Source organism: Dreissena polymorpha, chromosome 12 (assembly GCF_020536995.1).
Source record: "Dreissena polymorpha isolate Duluth1 chromosome 12, UMN_Dpol_1.0, whole genome shotgun sequence".
In the NCBI taxonomy this organism is placed as follows: domain Eukaryota; kingdom Metazoa; phylum Mollusca; class Bivalvia; order Myida; family Dreissenidae; genus Dreissena; species Dreissena polymorpha.
The window spans coordinates 32,787,258-32,806,269 of NC_068366.1; the positions used below are offsets into that span (position 1 = coordinate 32,787,258).

The following is a 19,012-nucleotide window of genomic DNA, read 5'->3' on the forward strand; positions in this document are numbered from 1 at the left end:
GCAACATTTCAATATTTTACAGCATGTTTCAAGTTTTTGCATATTTAATATTTTCTATTCGAGGTCCTTTAAAAAAAACACAGTATGAAGTGATTTGACTTGGTAACTGTGTAAATAATGAATAATAGTATCAAGTAACCTTCTTTATTGTACCTATTACTGCAAATATTCAAGAATAATAATTTGTTCAAAGCCATTATTGTGTTTGCAGCCATTATTGTGTTCACAGCCATTATTGTGTTCACAGAAATAATGGTGTTCACAGCAAGTATTGTGTTCTGTCAGTTCACAGCAATAATGGTGATCACAGCAAGAATTGTGTTCACAGCAAGTATTGTGTTCACAGCAAGTATTGTGTTCACAGCAAGTATTGTGTTCACAGCAAGTATTGTGTTCACAGCAATTATTGCTTTGACTAGTAGTCTTCAGTGTTAGCTTTTTAAGCTCATGTACACTTATATAGCAACATGCATACTGAATGCAAGGTGTAAATTAATGACAGGAATAAAAAAAAATTGGACTTTTTTACAGTCAAATCTCTAAACTGCAGATAACAAGCTATTAAATGAATGTTTGATCATGAGAGATATGCTCAGTGTTACCCAGCATTACGAGCAAAGTACATATTCATACAGTTTCCATCAAGTATCTGTTTAAACCCAGATTACCTCACAATCTGCTAATTAAAGTCTCAAAGTTGTTCTCAATTATAATGCAAATATAATGCAGTAGACACTTTATTTGATTTGTCGTTTTACCGAACTTCAAATAGTTTAATGAGCCAACGTCTATTTGTCAAAATACATCTTGGACCATTAATTTTAAGTGGCATTGAGTGTCACATTGAAGTCAGCTTTGTATGGATGGTAACTTAATAAATATTCAAGTAGGTGTACGGTAGAAAAGACCGACAAGAGGAGCGGGATAGGCAATACATTTGAGCTGTGCTTTGTGAAAAGGGAGTTTAATGCATTTGTGTGAAGTGTCGTACCAGATTAGCCTCTGCAGTCCGCACAGGCTAATCAGGGAGGACACTTTATAAGCTAATGATATTTTATGCCCCCGGATCGAATGATCGGGGGAATATTGCTTTTGGCCTGTCTGTCTGTCTTTCTTTCTTTCTGTCTGTCATTTTGTCCCAAAACTTAAACCTTACAGTAAAGTTTTGCAATAACTTTTGAAATATTGAACATAGCAACTTGATATTTGGCATGCATGTGTATTTCATGGAGCTGCACATTTTGAGTGGTGAAAGGTCAAGGTCATCCTTCAAGGTAAAAAAAAAAAGCGGCGCATTAGGGGACATTGTGTTTCTGACAAACACATCTCTTGTTCATTTAAAGAAAGCCTCTTCTTATAAAAACTCCAGTTTAAGCTGACAGTCCAAACAGGCTAAATCAGGGACAACTCTTTACCCACATGCATTAAACCCCTTTTTTAGAGCACGAGCCATTTCAAGACTTACTTGATAAGAGACCATTTTGACCTTCGGTAAAGATCTCAGTGACTTATATTAAGTGGCATAATGTGGAAATGGGGTCTCATACCATATGCAGCCAGCGTAGCTCCAGACCAGACTACACATTTGTGCAGTCTGGTATGGAGCTAAAGTCTGTCCATGAATGAGACTACTTAAAACTTTGTGTGACTTTACTGCAGACGGGGAAGCTCCTGACCAGACTGTCCTAATGGGTAGGCTGGTCTGGAGTTAGGCCGGCCACTTCATAATAAATGGCTTTAAACTCATTTTTGCATTACACAGCTCAATTGCAATAATGCACATTATTGAGACGAAATTATATGATGTAAACTGCTCACCGTTTTTAACAATTTAAAAGTATGGCCTTATCACAGCTTACAGTTTATTGTCATAACTGTTACTTTGTTACTATTTATGGTTTTTTGCTGAACAATAAATACGACATGTCACTGAAATTTAATCGTTTATGAAGCAATGATGGTGGAAGTAACACATTTCTCAGGCAATCATCTCGAAATATCTTACATGTTTTATTTTAAGCTCTTGAGGACTTATTGCCTCATAAATATGGGATTTGACCTGAATTAGCTATGCTCATATTTCATGCGACCTAAATTGGCATGTTACCCAGAATACGTAGCCTTTGAAATATGGTGCCTTGATGTTCTGGAATTTTGTGAATTATTCATAATAGTTTTTTAAAATAGATTGTTTATACTTTCACCATTGATTTTACTTGGATTATTCATTAGCACATTCTCAGCCCATTTAATTGTTATAGCAGAAATGGACTTAGCTTACAAAAAGAATTTTTCAATTGCAAAATTTGTCATCAACTAGGGTAGAAACAATATCAACTTTTGTTATGACATTTATTTGATTTTGTTTTTATTTAAATGCACTAGATTTTTCAAGTCCCGAGAGGGCTAATGCGTTTAACTTCATACTAACTCCAGGACTCCGGGTGTCACTGGTTCGAGCCTTGGTACCGGCTACTTTTTTTTCCTTTTTTAAATTTTATTCTTGATTTTTTAATGGAGCTCTTAAGATCCAATGTTTACATTTATCAATATAAAGCATTTAATAACAAACTTCAAAATATGCCAAAATCTGTGAAAAGGCCCCTTTAAATTACAAGAAAGCGAAATCTTATTGGCCAGTATTTTTCATATATGTAAACTGAGGCAATGATTGATTTATTGTAAATTGATAATGTCTTTCTGTTAAGATTGTCTGACAGAATCGTCTAAATATAGTGTCGTTAATTTCTCTCACTAAGTATTAACACCTCATCTTGTTCATAGCTATATTTAATGTACTTTTATATTTCCAGATATAGTGCACCGGGATCTTAAATTAGAAAATATTCTTGTCAGTAAATCTGCTTCACCATCAAATCCAGAAGACAGCCTACAAATCAAGGTAAGTAACTGTGTATAGAAATAAATAAGGATTTTTCCATATCTGATAATTGCCTAATTAATTATTGGGAATAACTGACTATTATGTGATATATTTAGTAAAATCATGTTACAATCCTAACATCAGTGGGTCATGAAAGAAACTTAATGTTAGCAAATTTGATTGTTGTTAAGGATGGGAGTGATTACTGAAAATGTTATTTGAATATTAGTTCTTCATTATTCAAATATATTTGAATATTTTATTTTTGAATATTAGATTTAAATATCCGCATTTACGAATGTCCAAAGTTTATAAGTACTGTTCCTATTTGGCACAAATGCCACTATAACCTTATATGCAGCTTTTATTAAAAGGATAGAGTAATCATTTTGAAAATGATAATTGATTATTAGCTCGGAGAAAACCCGAGGTATTGTCATAGCCAGCTTGTCGTCCGCCGTCCACAGTGTGCTAAAACCTAAACAAAATGCTAAGGTTTTGTCACAATTGCTCTAAAATCAAAATGCTTCCAACTACAACTTTGAAACTTCATATGTAGCTGCACCTCGATGAGTTCTACATGTCACACCCATTTTTCGGTCACTAGGTCAAAGGTCAAGGTCACTGTGACCTCTAAAAAAAAAAATTCTTCTGACAAGCTTCCATTTATTCAAAACTGCACCCGCAGCTGTGAGTTGGCACCCGATATGCGGTGCTCTTGTTATATTCTTTATATTCACTTAAAATTTTACATTTTCAAAAGATATAAGATATTTCTGGTATACATATTTATGTAGTTCTCATGCATTTCGTCGTATCACTTGAGCTTGTAAAATAATAGAAACAAATGAGCATTCCAAACAAAATTAATTGGTTCACATTTGAGTAACTAGATCCTGATTAGATAATCATGGATTATATACATGGATATAGAACCCGTAATTAAAATGATTGGTCATTTTTAGTTAAAGCAAGCCGGGTTGCCTCTGTTGTAAACGCTGAACTGTGCATATCATGTCAATTATCTTGGTGTATAAACATCTTGCAAACTGCAGTGTGCCAATTATCATCTCATTGATTGATGGCAGCTCTTATCTCAACAAGTATTGATACACAAAAGTTGTCTGCATTGAAAAAAAAAAATTTGCACTTATACATATTTTTGCAAGTTTGCTTAAAAATGAATATTCGAATATGAATTTGGGATTTTAATATTCTGTTGATTTTCAAATATTCGATATTCATTCCCATCCCTAGTTGTTACATCTCAATTAAGCCTTTTGTTTCTTTTTTGTTCAGGATGTTACTTTTATAATTGAGTGACAGCAAAGTATGTTGAATAGAGCAATTTGATAGTCATATCTAATAATGTACATTTCTGAGTTTACCACTTATTCCAAACATTTTCAGGTTACAGATTTTGGATTGTCTATTACGAAGTCAGGAGTGGGTCATGATAATATGATGCAGGACTTCTGCGGAACTCCAAACTACATGGGTATGTGAGACTAAAATCACTCAGTACACGCATGGGTATGTGAGACTTAAATCTATCAGTACATACATGAGTATGTTAGACTTAAATCACCCAATACACACATGGTTATGTTAAGACTTAAATCACTCAGTACCCACATGGGTATGTGAGACTTAAATCACTCAGTACATACATGGGTATGTGAGACTTAAATCACTCAGTACACACATGGGTATGTGAGACTTAAATCACTCAGTACACACATGGGTATGTGAGACTTAAATCACTCAGTACACACATGGGTATGTGAGACTAAAATCACTCAGTGCACACAAGGGTATGTGAGACTTAAATCACTCAGTGCACACATGGGTATATGAGACTTAAATCACCCAGTACACACATTGGTATGTGATACTTAAAGGACTCAGTGCACACATGGGTATGTGAGACATAAATTACTCAGTACACACATGGGTATGTGAGACTTAAATCACTCAGTACACACATGGGTATGTGAGACTTAAATCACTCAGTACACACATGGGTTTGTGAGACTAAAATCACTCAGTGCACACAAGGGTATGTGAGACTTAAATCACTCAGTGCACACATGGGTATATGAGACTTAAATCACCCAGTACACACATTGGTATGTGAGACTTAAAGTACTCAGTGCACACTTGGGTATGTGAGACTTAAATTACTCAGTACACACATGGGTATGTGAGACTTTTATCACTCAGTACACACATGGTTATTTGAGGCCTTTAACTAACCTCAAATTTACACAGTTCACACATTTGTAGGAATTCAAAGTTCCCACATAATATTAGGTAAACTTTTTTTACTCATACAAAATTAGCACAAAATATTACACATTTTAGCCTTTATAATACCAGTAAGGAAAGAGATGTGTTTGCCCTAAACGTTATCCATGGTTGATTCAACCAATGCTTAAAATTTATAACACTGGTTCCAGTTGAAATGTTTTCACTGTTGTTGAATGTTTCAGCACCTGAGATTATCGATAACAAGATGTACAGTCAGCAGTGTGATGTGTGGGCCCTTGGGGTTATAGTTTATACATTGTAAGTATACAATAGGGTAATAGTCTATACATTGTGAGTATACAATGGGGTACTAGTGTGAACATTGTGAGTATGCAATGGGGTAATAGTGTGTTCATTGTAAGCATACAATGTGGTAAAAGTGTGAATATTGTGAGTACAAAATGGGGTAATAGTGTATACATTGTGAGTATGCAATGGGGTACTAGTGTGAATATTGTGAGTATGCAATTGGGTAATAGTGTGTACATTGTAAGCATACAATGGGGTAAAAGTGTGAACATTGTGAGTATACAATGGGGTACTAGTGTGAACATTGTGAGTATGCAATGGGGTAAGAGTGTGTACATTGTAAGCATACAATGGGGTCAAAGTGTGAACATTGTGAGTTTACAATGGGGTAAAAGTGTGAACAGTGTGAGTATGCTATGGTAATAGTGTATACATTGTGAGTATACAATTGGGTAATTGTCTATACATTGTGAGTATACATGGGGTACTAGTGTGAACATCATGAGTATACAATGGGGTTATAGTTTATACATTGTGAGCATACAATGGGGTACAAGTGTTAACATTTTGAGTATACAATGGGGTAATAGTGTGTACATTGTGAGCATACAATGGGGTAAAAGTGTGAGGAGGAACAACTTTTTTGACAATGTTTGAAGCAAATTTTACGAATACAAAGTCTTTGAAATTACTAGATTTTTTATTTTTTCTTCCGAATATTCGATTTGGAAAACAGTATCCGAATATTCGGTCCGGGATATTCGGATATTTGTTGACATCCCTAGTAATAATACTTGAAAAATCAAGCACGGTATTTAAACTGTACATCAACGATTGTTCTCTTTTTACGTGACATCGTCAAATTAACAGTTTGCAGATTTATCACATATGTCAATTAGTGCCAATTAAAGTTAAAAGAGACATAACAGTTTTCACATGTGTATTTTGGGGACCTTATTACTCAATTGTTACTACTAGGGGAACGATTGCGCTTAGAATTGCAAATATTGTCAAAACAACATTGATGGCAATTAGCTAGCGGGGACCCACCATTTAAGTTAAGTGCGCCGATTTATCGCTTTTATCGACAATTATCGGCGATACTTTCATGCTTCAGTGCACATTAACCACACATCTTGCTGTCAAGACAGATTAGCAGAATATGCTTCGTTATCACTCTGATTGTTTTAATAAAAGTGTAACTATTATGACGGTCAGTCTTCCCCAAAAATTTGAAATCCACGAAATTACGTGTCAATGAATTAGTTGTTTTTTATTAAACCACGAAATTTCGTACCAACAAATTTCTATACGTTTACAGTAAATTGTGAGAATGCAATGTGATAATAGTGTATACATTGTGAGTGTGCAATGGGATAATAGTGTATACATTGTGAGTATGCAATGGGATAATAGTGTATACATTGTGAGTATGCAATGTGATAATAGTGTATACATTGTGAGTATGCAATGTGATAATAGTGTATACATTGTGAGTATGCAATTTGATAATAGTGTATACATTGTGAGTATGCAATGTGATAATAGTGTATACATTGTGAGTATGCAATAGGGTAAAAGTGTATTTATTGTGAGTAGACAACAGGATTAAAGTCTATCAATTGTGAGTAGACAATGAGGTAATAGTTGATTAATTAAGATTATACAATGGGGTTCTAGTATATATATTGTTAGTATACAATGTTTTAATAGTCTATATATTGTGAGTATACAATGGGGTAAAACTGTATCTTTGCTTAGTATTTCTGTATTGTCAGCTTTCAAAATATTCACATGCAATTGACTGGTTTATTTTTGTCCTATGGTTAAAGTTGTGAACTATTTAAACAAGATATGGGCAGTATTCTTAGCTCTTAATCAATCAGTGATGTCTGTGCTGAATGCGTTGCAGATTCTGTGGTGTTCCACCGTTCAGGTCTAAAGACGAGGAGAACCTATATGAGCTTATCAAGAAGGGAGATTTGGACTTCACGTCTAGTGACGTGTGGGAGGAGGTCTCTGACGAAGGTAACGTTGAATTATTGAGGGAGAGGTGGCATCTCTGGGTGGTAATTAAACACCCAGGAATATTGTACAAATTTGGTTATAAGAAATGTCGAAAACCTCAAAAACTAAATCAGAATCTTCAGTTGACCAAATGAGGGATATCTCTGAATAACCAGGCTTAGCACAGCTAGGTACTGTCATCAATAATACAGTTGTGAGAAGAATAGAATTCTTTGAATTGTCAATGAAATCAAGTTTTCCATGACACCCCTCAAATGTTTTTTATTTTCTACCACTTTTTAACCCTCTACCACTCAGTTTCGTATTTTGTCATTTTTGTAGTCCCTTAGAAAATCTTATTAAATGAAAGACCTTTCCTAATTTTTTTAAGTTTTAAAGGCTTCATTTCCAATCCTAAAGAGCAGCAAACAGCATAAAACCGTAAAAGCCTGCAAGTAACTCTCAGGCTGTTCTGGTTTTATGCTGTTTAAATATGGCCATTTACACTTCGCTTCGGAGTGGGCAAGGGTTAACATGCAGCAACATTGTCAAAGTGAGTGGGCAAGGGTTAACATGCAGCAATATTGTCAAAGTGAGTGGGGCAAGGGTTAACATGCAGCAACATTGTCAAAGTGAGTGGGCAAGGGTTAACATGCAGCAATATTGTCAAAGTGAGTGGGCAAGGGTTAACATGCAGCAACATTGTCAAAGTGAGTGGGCAAGGGTTAACATGCAGCGATATTGTCAAAGTGAGTGGGCAAGGGTTAACATGCAGCAATATTGTCAAAGCGAGGGGGCAAGGGTTAACATGCAGCAATATTGTCAAAGCGAGGGGGCAAGGGTTAACATGCAGCAATATTTTCAAAGTGAGTGGGCAAGGGTTAACATGCAGCAATATTGTCAAAGTGAGTGGGCAAGGGTTAACATGCAGCAATATTGTCAAAGCGAGGGGGCAAGGGTTAACATGCAGCAATATTGTCAAAGTGAGTGGGCAAGGGTTAACATGCAACGATATTGTCAAAGCGAGGGGGCAAGGGTTAACATGCAGCGATATTGTCAAAGTGAGTGGGCAAGGGTTAAAATGCAGCGATATTGTCAAAGTGAGTGGGCAAGGGTTAACATGCAGCAATATTGTCAAAGTGAGTGGGCAAGGGTTAACATGCAGCAATATTGTCAAAGTGAGTGGGCAAGGGTTAACATGCAGCGATATTGTCAAAGTGAGTGGGCAAGGGTTAACATGCAGCAATATTGTCAAAGCGAGGGGGCAAGGGTTAACATGCAGCGATATTGTTTAAGCGAGGGGGCAAGGGTTAGCACTCAGCAATATTGTCAAAGCGAGGGGGCAAGGGTTAACATGCAGCAATATTGTCAAAGCGAGGGGGCAAGGGTTAACATGCAGCAATATTGTCAAAGTGAGTGGGCAAGGGTTAACATGCAGCAATATTGTCAAAGCGAGGGGGCAAGGGTTAACATGCAGCGATATTGTCAAAGCGAGGGGGCAAGGGTTAACATGCAGCAATATTGTCAAAGTGAGTGGGCAAGGGTTAACATGCAGCGATATTGTCAAAGTGAGTGGGCAAGGGTTAACATGCAGCGATATTGTCAAAGTGAGTGGGCAAGGGTTAACATGCAGCAATATTGTCAAAGTGAGTGGGCAAGGGTTAACATGCAGCAATATTGTCAAAGTGAGTGGGCAAGGGTTAACATGCAGCAATATTGTCAAAGTGAGTGGGCAAGGGTTAACATGCAGCGATATTGTCAAAGTGAGTGGCCAAGGGTTAACATGCAGCGATATTGTAAGTGTGGTAATAAGAGACGATGGAAACCTCTATTACAAAATCTAAATTGTTAGCTTTGAGTTAAATAATTATTTTTGACTAAATTGTTAATAAATCATTAATTACAAAAAAGATTCATTAATGAATGCTTCGAGTCTTTTGTGTATCATGAATTTTTTAACACATAAGTTTGAAATACATGTAATGTAATTTGAAGTTTTTATATTACAAAATATTGACAAACTGTAATTGGATAAAATGTTCACCTAGCAAAACTTGGTTGTCGATAAAATGCCTAAATATTGTTGTAATTTTCATTGAGAATCATCCAAAGTCTCAAGCATATGTTACATTAACATGACTGAAAGCTCAATTTCTGTGCTTATGCTAATATGAGCAGTGTTCTAAGAATGCGTGTTTGCAGTTTCGTCCCAGAATAGCCTGTGCAGGGAAAACACTTTCTGCCTACAATAGATTTTTAGTTTAGAAGATACTCTTTTTTTTTATTCTGTAACTGCGGATCGTCTCGTTCCTGATTATCTTGTACTCGGGTACAACACTTAAGGCACATGCATTAAGCCCAGTTTTCCATGAATGTTTCTGATGTGATTAAACCCTTTACCACTAAAATTCTTATTTTCAGGCAATTTTGTCCCTTAGAAAGTTATATTTAATTAAAGACCTTTCTTTCTAGATTCAAGTTTTAAAGGCTTCATTTCCAACCCTTAGATACTGATGAGCAGCAAACAGCATAAAACCAAACAGGCTGCGAGTTACTGGCAAGCTGTTCTGGTTTTATGCTGTTTTCACAGAGCCATTTTTACTTTGCTTTTGAGTGGGAAACGGTTAACAAATAATAGATCCTTTAAATGACAAAAAAAAGATTCAGTAAGGAATGCTTTGAGTCTGTTGTATATCAGGAATTTTTTTAACTAATGAGTTTGAAATAAAGTAATAATTATTTGACTTTATTATATTACAAAATATTGCTAAACTGTGTATAGATATAAATTAATCGTCTTGTAAATTTTGTATAAACCAAAGTTCATGTTCACCTAGCAAAATTTGGTTGTTGATTAAAATGCTAAAATCTTTGTATTCTTCATCAGAGAATCGTTTTAAGTCTCAAGCATTTGTTACATTAACATGACTGACAAACTTAATTTCTGTACACATGCTTTTATGAGCAGAATTCTTAGATAACTGGGCGTTATGCATGTGCCCAGTTTCGTCCCAGATTAGCCTGTGCAGGGACGATACTTTCTGCTTCAACTGGATTTTTAGTTCGGAAGAAACTTCTTTTATTAAAAAAGTCTGTAACTGCGGAAGGTGTCGTTCCTGATTAGCTTTTACGTTAAGATGACACTTGAGTCACATGCTTGAAACTCAGTTTTCCATGAACGCTGCTGATGTATAATTAAAATAATCTTTGCAGCCAAAGACTGTATACGAGGTATGCTGATCGTAGATCCAGCCCATCGATTTACAGCGGGAGAAATACTTAGCCATCACTGGATTACGGTATAACAAAGAATTACTGCATTCCTAGGTTGTAGATATATAGACTTTATTTTGGATTTGGTGGAATATTGATATTATTTCACTCATGATCATAGAAAAATATATTTTCTATGACCACTCATGAATTAAAATTTATACTCCACCAAATCCAAAATAATGTCTTTTTGTTAACCAGGTTTTCCGAAGGAAAAAACTGGTTATTAGATTGGCGAATGCGGGCGGGCTGGCTGGCTGGCTGGCGGGCTGGCTGGCTGGCTGGCGGAACAAGCTTGTCCGGGCCATAACTATGTCATTCATTGTGAGATTTTAAAATCATTTGGCACATTTGTTCACCATCATGGGACGGTGTGTCGCACGAAAGAATCAAGTCAATATCTCCAATGTCAAGGTCGCCACGACTAAAAATAGATTTTTTTTAAAAACAAACTTACAAAGGGGGTTAATTTTGTTTGTTCATTTCAAAAGTTCAGTTTGAGTTTTCTCCCTTTATCACATTTTTTTTTCACAATGAAAACCTGGTTTTGTGACAATTTTGTCCCTTGTTCAACATAATAGCAGTGTGCATTTACAGACCTAATTTTGTTCTAATATCATACCGGTACATCAGTATAAAATTTAGAAAACTCAACACAAAGATTATCTTCTAACAAAGATATATGTGTATTTTCAAATGGACCCTTGTAGGCAGTCTTGTAGTAGCAGTGTGGAAGAAGAGGCCTGAATTCTTGATATTATAACTTGAGAGACAGAAAATGTTGACTTACAATATGAAACAGTGTCTTAACAAGCCCTGATGAATAACAATGAAACAGTTATGGGAATGTGCAAATTACAACCCTTGTCTGTTATGGTGTATGGACTTTCAAAGAAATATAACATTAACAGATAAGGACTTACAACAAGATCATTGAATGTCATTCTGTGACCTTTAAATTAAAATGATCAGTCTGAGTCATTAACATATCTATGTTTCTTAGGCAGGGATTAGGCCCCAGTACTGGTAATTATAATGTGGCAATATATCATTGGAAAATTATGTCCACTTTTGTCAAAATTAGGGTGACAGCGAAAGTAAGTCAACCAATGTCTTGAAACTGATGAGGGAATGGAAGGACGACATAAAACAAGAGAGAGATGTGGCTGACAACGACAACAGTGCAATAAACGGGGTCATCTCAGGACCGTCCGAGGAGGGACATAACGAGGCCAATAACAACGAGGCAGACCACTCCACAGAGAGGACGGGGTCAGGGGGAACCAAGAAACCTGGCTCAGAAGGAAAGGTGGGCTTAGATTTAAACCTATTTATTTCAGCTTGATTGCATTGAGAGTCTAAGGCTTATTGAAATGATCTCAAGTCCATTTCCTGGGTAAAACCAGCGCTTGATACATAAGGGAGTTTTAAAGAACGCTCTGGCAGTGGGGATCTTACCCATGACCTATCTGTTGCTAGATGGACACCATATCCATTATGCCATAGCAAACATTAATGGCGACAGGTGGGCTGCTTTTTCTAGGGATGTTAGATCTTTTCGTCAGTTTTGTGTGCTTGTGTTGTCCCGTAATTGTTGTTATATGACTATATCAATTGTTGAATATAAGATGTATTTATCTGGAATACTGTGTATTGAATAATATGAAATATATAAGAAACAAATGAATATTATCATCATTATTTCTAAAAATAAATTATATACTTTGAACCTTCAGTCTTAATTCTTTTGCATATTGCAAGAAAAGGAACGTTTTTGCACTTATTTAAAAGTTCAACTTCTTTTGGGGATGTTAAGCCGCCAATGAATTTCTATTTAACATTGAATATCCAGTATTCCTTTGTAGAGCTCAAACAGAGGTTCAGTTGGTCGGTCGTCAACAGGAAGCATTCCAAAGACAACAGGGAACTCCCTGAAGATTCCGAGTACAACCCCGCGGGCCAACAATACCCGGTCACCCATGCAAAGCAAGGTGACCTCCAGTGGGGCCAGTCAACCCCGGGCTACCCCCCAACCCCTTAGGAACACTGCAGGCACACCCATGGGCTTACGGGCCACAGCCACTCCCACACCTAACAAACTAAACACACAGTCTAGACCCACTACAAAAGGAAATCCTTCGAAAAAATAATGCAAAACAGAGAGATATCATCTTGAAAACTAAAGTGAACATCATTTCAGGTTTGCTGAATGTGATCAAACTGCTGTTATTAAAGTGTATTTAAAAAAAAAATGATCAAAGAAAAAGGTTTTGCTGCCTATAAGTGTTTTATAGCCTCAAGAGCTGATGACTGGTTGCTAGTGATAAAACTGAAACATTCTGCTTCATAAACTAAGTTGATATACAACTGGCGACCAATATTCAGCTGTCTAATGCAAGGTTCACGTAATAATGGGTATTTTTCGACATCATTACTTTGACATGCTGCATTTGACTGACAGATAGAACTGTGACCCATCTACGAAGTTTTCACGAAAACAGGACTCGAGTGAAATAATAAGTTAAAGTGTTTTATATGTTTGAAGCTTCAGCATTATTTAAACTCAGCTTATCATCAAGCATGGCCTTGTTGGCATGCAAAGCCAATGAATGGGAAAATTATTTAAAAGACTGCTGTGTAGCAGATAAGTGTGTTCATACTCTCCCGTCCAGATAGGCTTGTTTTTTTCTGCTGTGATTATTGTCCAAATATAATGTGTTTTTTAAACAATCAGTTTGTGAATGTACATGTATTAGCGTTTTCATGTGTCAAGTATATTTTGGCCATGCTCTGTGAAAAGGGGGTTTAATGCATGTGCGTAAAGTGTCATCCTTGATTAGCCTGTGCAGTACGCACAGGCTAATCAGGGACGACACTTTCCACCTAAACTGGATTTTTGCTAAGAAGAGACTTTCTTTTAACGAAAAATGCCATAAAAGTGGAAAGTGTTGTCCCTGATTAGCCTGTGAGGACTGCACCTGCTAATCTGGGAAGGCACTTTACGCATATGCATTAAACCCCCTTTTCACAGAGCACAGCTCATTTATGTAATCTGTGTGATTACAATGTGTATGATTGCTCAAGGTCCATGTGAGCCTGGCTGTGGGAAAACAAAGCTTAATGCATGTGTGTAAAGTGTTGTCCCAGGTTAGCCTGTGCAGTCTCCGCAGGCTAATCAAGGATGACATTCTCCGCTTTTATGGTATATTTTGTTTTAAGAAAGACTCTTCTTAGGAAAAATCCAGTTTAGACAGAATGTGTGGTACATGATCAGTGGACTGCACTGTGTAATCTGGAATGACACTTAAGGCACATGCATTAAGCCCCATTTTCCCTGAACAAGGTGCATATGCATTGTTCTTGTACAACTTTATTGGCATCTTGGGAGTCTGATCTATGGATTTATTCTGCAGACCATTGTGCTTCTGATCATAATGGTCTCTCCTTTGGAGTAGATTAATTTTTGTCCTCTTCATTTTATTGACCAAACATGTTGGTGCATTCTGTATCAACGTTTTAATTTGTCTGTTAAAACTTAAAAAAGGCGCTATCACAAACAGAACGTACAATTTTGGCTAACTATAAAGACTTAAACTTAGTATTCATATGCAAATATCTATAACTCAACCTACAAATTAGAAATATATCATTATTTATTCCGTAATGTGTCAAATTTTTCAGGAAATATCGTGTTATATAAAGTTACTTGTACAGTTATTGGTATCAATTCATGTCTTCTGTCCATATTGCTTGCACTTTTGTGCCAAAGTCTTTACATTACACCTCGTGCATAAAGGCATTCATAATTTTGTTCCTGTTTACCAAAAAATCATGTTAAAGTGACTCAGGAGAATACTTTACTGTTTCTAATGAACTGTATAAAAATAGCATACCCTCATTTGTTTGTTACCCATGTGCAGATATTTGCACATGTTTGCATTTATTTATTGTGAATATTCACTTTATACTTCACTGTCAAAACGTAAAACACAAGTGACATATTAGTATCAGTTGGATAACAATTACTTTCATGTCTTAAAAGGCTGTTGTCTTTATAATGACCCTGCTACAAAACAATTAGTGGGACACTGGTATCATGAAGACAAAGAATGACATGATGCAAGAGCGTTGTAAAATTACTCATAGACATAAAAGAAATAGTTACACAATGTACCGAATCTGAACACAAAATGGTAAAATATAGCTCATGTTAAGATGAAAAATTTGTGTGTATAACTTTTCATGAGTCGGTCAATAAACAATTCTGATGTAGGCCTTTAAATCAATTCTGGCTCCCATGTTGCTGTATTCCTACACATGAAAAGTTCTTATCATGTTTATCAACTGATAAACAACGATACCTCTAAAGGTTCTTCTTAAATAATGTTCCTGGTTCTTCATTTAACTATTTTCAAAAATGTTCGTGACCAATACATGGCCACCAGAGCGTACTTGAAACCTTTATTCCTTATGCAGTATTTCAATGCCCTTTTCTTCCAATTGTGTACCTCTTGTTAGTTTACTGACAACATATGTCAAATGAACTATTATTTTGAATCTGAATGTACTTTCCTATAGGTTATAATTTTGAATTCATTTACTTCCATTGACATTGTTTTCAAAATGTTAAAATATTACACCTTATAATATTTCAACATCATGAATTAAACATTACCATTTAATGCTTCCTAGGTATTGTGTGCTAATTCTATATGAACTGGATTGATCAGACTTCAATTATAACTAAATTGTCCTATCAAATAAAACAATGGGAATTTAAATACTGTGAACATATATAGTTTTTGTTATGATGTCCACATTAAAACACTGTAAAGTGCACTTCCAATGGTCAAGTATGTGAATTTATGTCCTGCTTGGATTAAAAAAATGACATCTTATATCTTACCTCCTTCAAAAATGACCTTATCCGATTGGCTTTGAGCGGTCACGTGCCCATGGTGTATTTTCCATACACCCGAGTAATTTCCATACACCCTGAGTAATCGAGTAGTCAGTTGAGATATAATCGTTAGTTAGTAACTGATGGTGTATGGGATATACACCCTCAGTACTTTCATACTATACTCAAGCTTCGCTATCGTATGGTATGAAATTACTGAGGGTGTATATCCCATGCACCATCAGTTACTAACAGTGTAATCAATAATACCAGTGAATTTCAAAATGAATACATGTTGGTATCAAGATGAAGGATCTAGTACCATGGAATAACCATAATTATGTTTTAGTTTCAAGATAGCCTGACGTTTGCTTTTTGGCAAAGTGTTAAATTATGTACTTGTCCTTATAGATTTAAAAATAACATTTTTATTTTATTTATGAAAATGCTATGAAAAGAGTGTACTAATAGAAACTGTATTGGTAATAATACTAATATGTAGCCCCGGGTAGATAGCATATCTGACAATAACAATCAATAGAAATGCATGCCATTTGATTTTAATATTTGTTTGGTTTCATTTAATTTTAGTTTCACACGGCAAGCGTATTTCCATTAATTATTCACTTTTTTTCATCATTTTGATTACTTCTGGTCATTTATTTAAGGTTAACAAAGGAACGTAGTTATTGACCTTATTGTGTATTCAAAGTGCTGTTGACTCCAACATGAATTTTTATACAAAGATTTTTACTAGCCATGTGTGATTAGACTATTTTGCAAGATTTATATTTATAGTCTACTGTAAATGAGCAAAGCTTTGGGAAAATGGAGCTTAAGGCATGTGCGTAAAGTATCATCCCAGATTAGCCTGTGCAGTTCTCTCCATTCCAAAAACACAGTCTAGGCTGAAAGTGTTTTCTCAGATTAGCTTGTGGGGACTGCGCAGGCTAATACGGGATGAAACTTTACACATTTGTATAAAGCCCTCTTTTCTTAGGGCTGGCTCAAATGTAAAGCTATTAATTGGATGAGGACTTCATCATTTAACTCAAGTACAATGTATCTGATACAAATGATGCATTATACTCAATTTGCTTGTCAACTGATTTCATTGGTATGTTTTAATTTAAGTGAGAGTCAAAAGATAGTTTTGAAAACACAACCAAACAAATTTGAATTTTGAAAACGTATTTTACAGTGGAAGCCTCAAGAAATAACATCATTGTGAGAATTATGTTCTGTTTTGATTTGATCTACATGTACCTGGACATGTTTGGTGTAATAAATATCATTACTATTTTGGATGGACGGTTTATTGCTTAAAACAGTTTACAAGGAGAAAGAAAATGTCATTTATATCTTAAGTATGTCATCTTTAGAGGATTTGTAATTTAACATAAAATAGTGTGATTAAAATGTATACCAACTGTTTGTATAGTTTATGATTATTATTAATAATTTGGTCATCAGAAAAATAATGCCTGTGGTCATTTTTCTGTGAAGAGTTGTTAAAGATTGCATTTATTTTTGTTGATTTGATTAACTGTCACTTTTTCATTGACCAAAGTTGGCAAATGCTTTTCTACAAATGTGTTAAATTGCATAAATGTGTGAAATTTATCAATATTCTTGGCAGCTCATTAAATCTTTTAAATCTGCTACAAATATTGTTTTTTGAAATATCTGCCTCAAGGTTTAAGCCATTGTTATATCATTCAAAACTTGATCCAAAGGATTTGCCTATCTTGGTTGTTATAGTGTGTATAGTTTTGAACACAATATCAACAACTTTTATCATTTTCATCAATTTGAACTATTTTGTTAATAGGCAGTATTTGGCCAATTTTATTGATAATACCCTTATGTTTATTAAATGCGTAAAATGCTAGTTTGTTTGTTATATTTTACATATTGCAGACTGACAGACAGAAATCTGACAAAATTAAAGTATAAATTAGTTGCATTTACTTTTGAAAACAAAAATAAAGAATAAACTCTCTGATAAATTTACTATGAAAGTTAGCCTCATAACATTTGAAGTTTTGACTGGACTGCACAATACTAATCCTGAACATTTCAAAATTGAAATTAAACAAGAAATTCAGACTTCAGTAAGTTGTTTGTTATAAGGTGTTCATATGCTTAATCATTTAATTGAGGAATCTTTTTCTATTTTTCTTAGCTTTTTATCTGTATTTTTTTAAGTCCTAGAACTTCCGTGTTTCCTAGTTAGGAAGTCATGTGACAATAATTGGGAGTAAATTGAATCCGCAAGCCCTCAATATATGACAACTGTTTTAGTGCTATCGGTCACAATTTTTGACACATTGAGTAAATATAGGAAAGAAGCCTTATATTTCAAGATGATGCATCTGAAAAGCCCTTCAAAGATCTACAACAATGACGAACAATAATTATCTTGTTGTTATTGCATTTAATTCTCATGGAAGACTGACTTGGAAAAGGGTAAGACTTTCATGCAGAACAATTTTCACCAATTCTAGTCTAACAGTATTTCTGTGACTTCTTGTTGATGCTGCTGTACATGTACATCGTAACAAGAATATAAGTATTGCCCTGGAAAAACAGTGCTTAATGCAGGTTTGTAGTCTAAAGTCATCCCAGATTAGCCCACGCAGTCCACACAGGCTAATCAGGGACGACACTTTCTGATTAGAATGGAATTTTTTTTGTCCCTGTGCGGATTGCACAGGCTTATCTGAGACAACACTGCACTTTTCCATTAACTCTATTTTGCCAGAGTGCCGCTCATATAACTGATGTGATCAATGCTTCTTGATAATGCCTTTTGTCAATGTACCGGCTGATTGTCTGGACAGGAAGAAACAAAATTACGTAATGTGTGCATCAAACCATGGTAGGGTAACTGCCTAAAAATGTCATTGAAGTTGCTTTATTAGTTCCAGAGATGTACACAATTGTAAATTTCCTACTTCTAATGTAATATCGGACAAAAATCGGAAAATTCAAAACACTATTACTTAAAAATATGTCCAGGTGCATCATTAGTTCCTGAGGTATCAAGCAGTAACAAAAAATACTAAACAAGTCATCAATAATCAAGGTCAATAAATTCCACACATCCCCCCCCCAAAAAAAATTCTTATCTATATGCTTATCTCTCACTTTAAGTTGTGATATTTTTGTTAATCTTCTTGCAACAGTTCCAGTAAAATCCATGATAATCCTGACACAGGTACAACTTGGGAAAAAAATTAGAACTGTTCATAAAGCACCACTTTACTTTTTCTGCATCTGTCGCAGCTGTCCTTCAAACAAGAGCAAAAATAATTATTCAAAAATCATTACTCATAAACATTCCCTTCTCAAGTTGCTTTAGGATGTTTCAATCCTATCGTGATATA

General features: G+C 35.2%; 1 protein-coding gene across 3 annotated transcripts in view; it reads left to right on the plus strand.

Annotated features, from left to right (window-relative positions):
- Window positions 1-17,495, plus strand: part of LOC127853400 (serine/threonine-protein kinase 33-like) — a 64,848-nt gene extending 47,353 nt beyond the window's left edge. For all 3 annotated transcript variants that reach the window (XM_052387915.1, XM_052387913.1, XM_052387914.1), the window contains 7 exons: window positions 2,814-2,902; window positions 4,295-4,382; window positions 5,377-5,452; window positions 7,356-7,471; window positions 10,664-10,749; window positions 11,808-12,032; window positions 12,589-17,495. In XM_052387915.1, the coding sequence (XP_052243875.1) occupies window positions 2,814-2,902; window positions 4,295-4,382; window positions 5,377-5,452; window positions 7,356-7,471; window positions 10,664-10,749; window positions 11,808-12,032; window positions 12,589-12,873 (965 nt within the window). In that variant the 3' untranslated portion in view covers window positions 12,874-17,495. The remainder of the gene's footprint in view (window positions 1-2,813; window positions 2,903-4,294; window positions 4,383-5,376; window positions 5,453-7,355; window positions 7,472-10,663; window positions 10,750-11,807; window positions 12,033-12,588) is intronic.
- The last annotated feature ends 1,517 nt before the right edge of the window (window positions 17,496-19,012 follow it).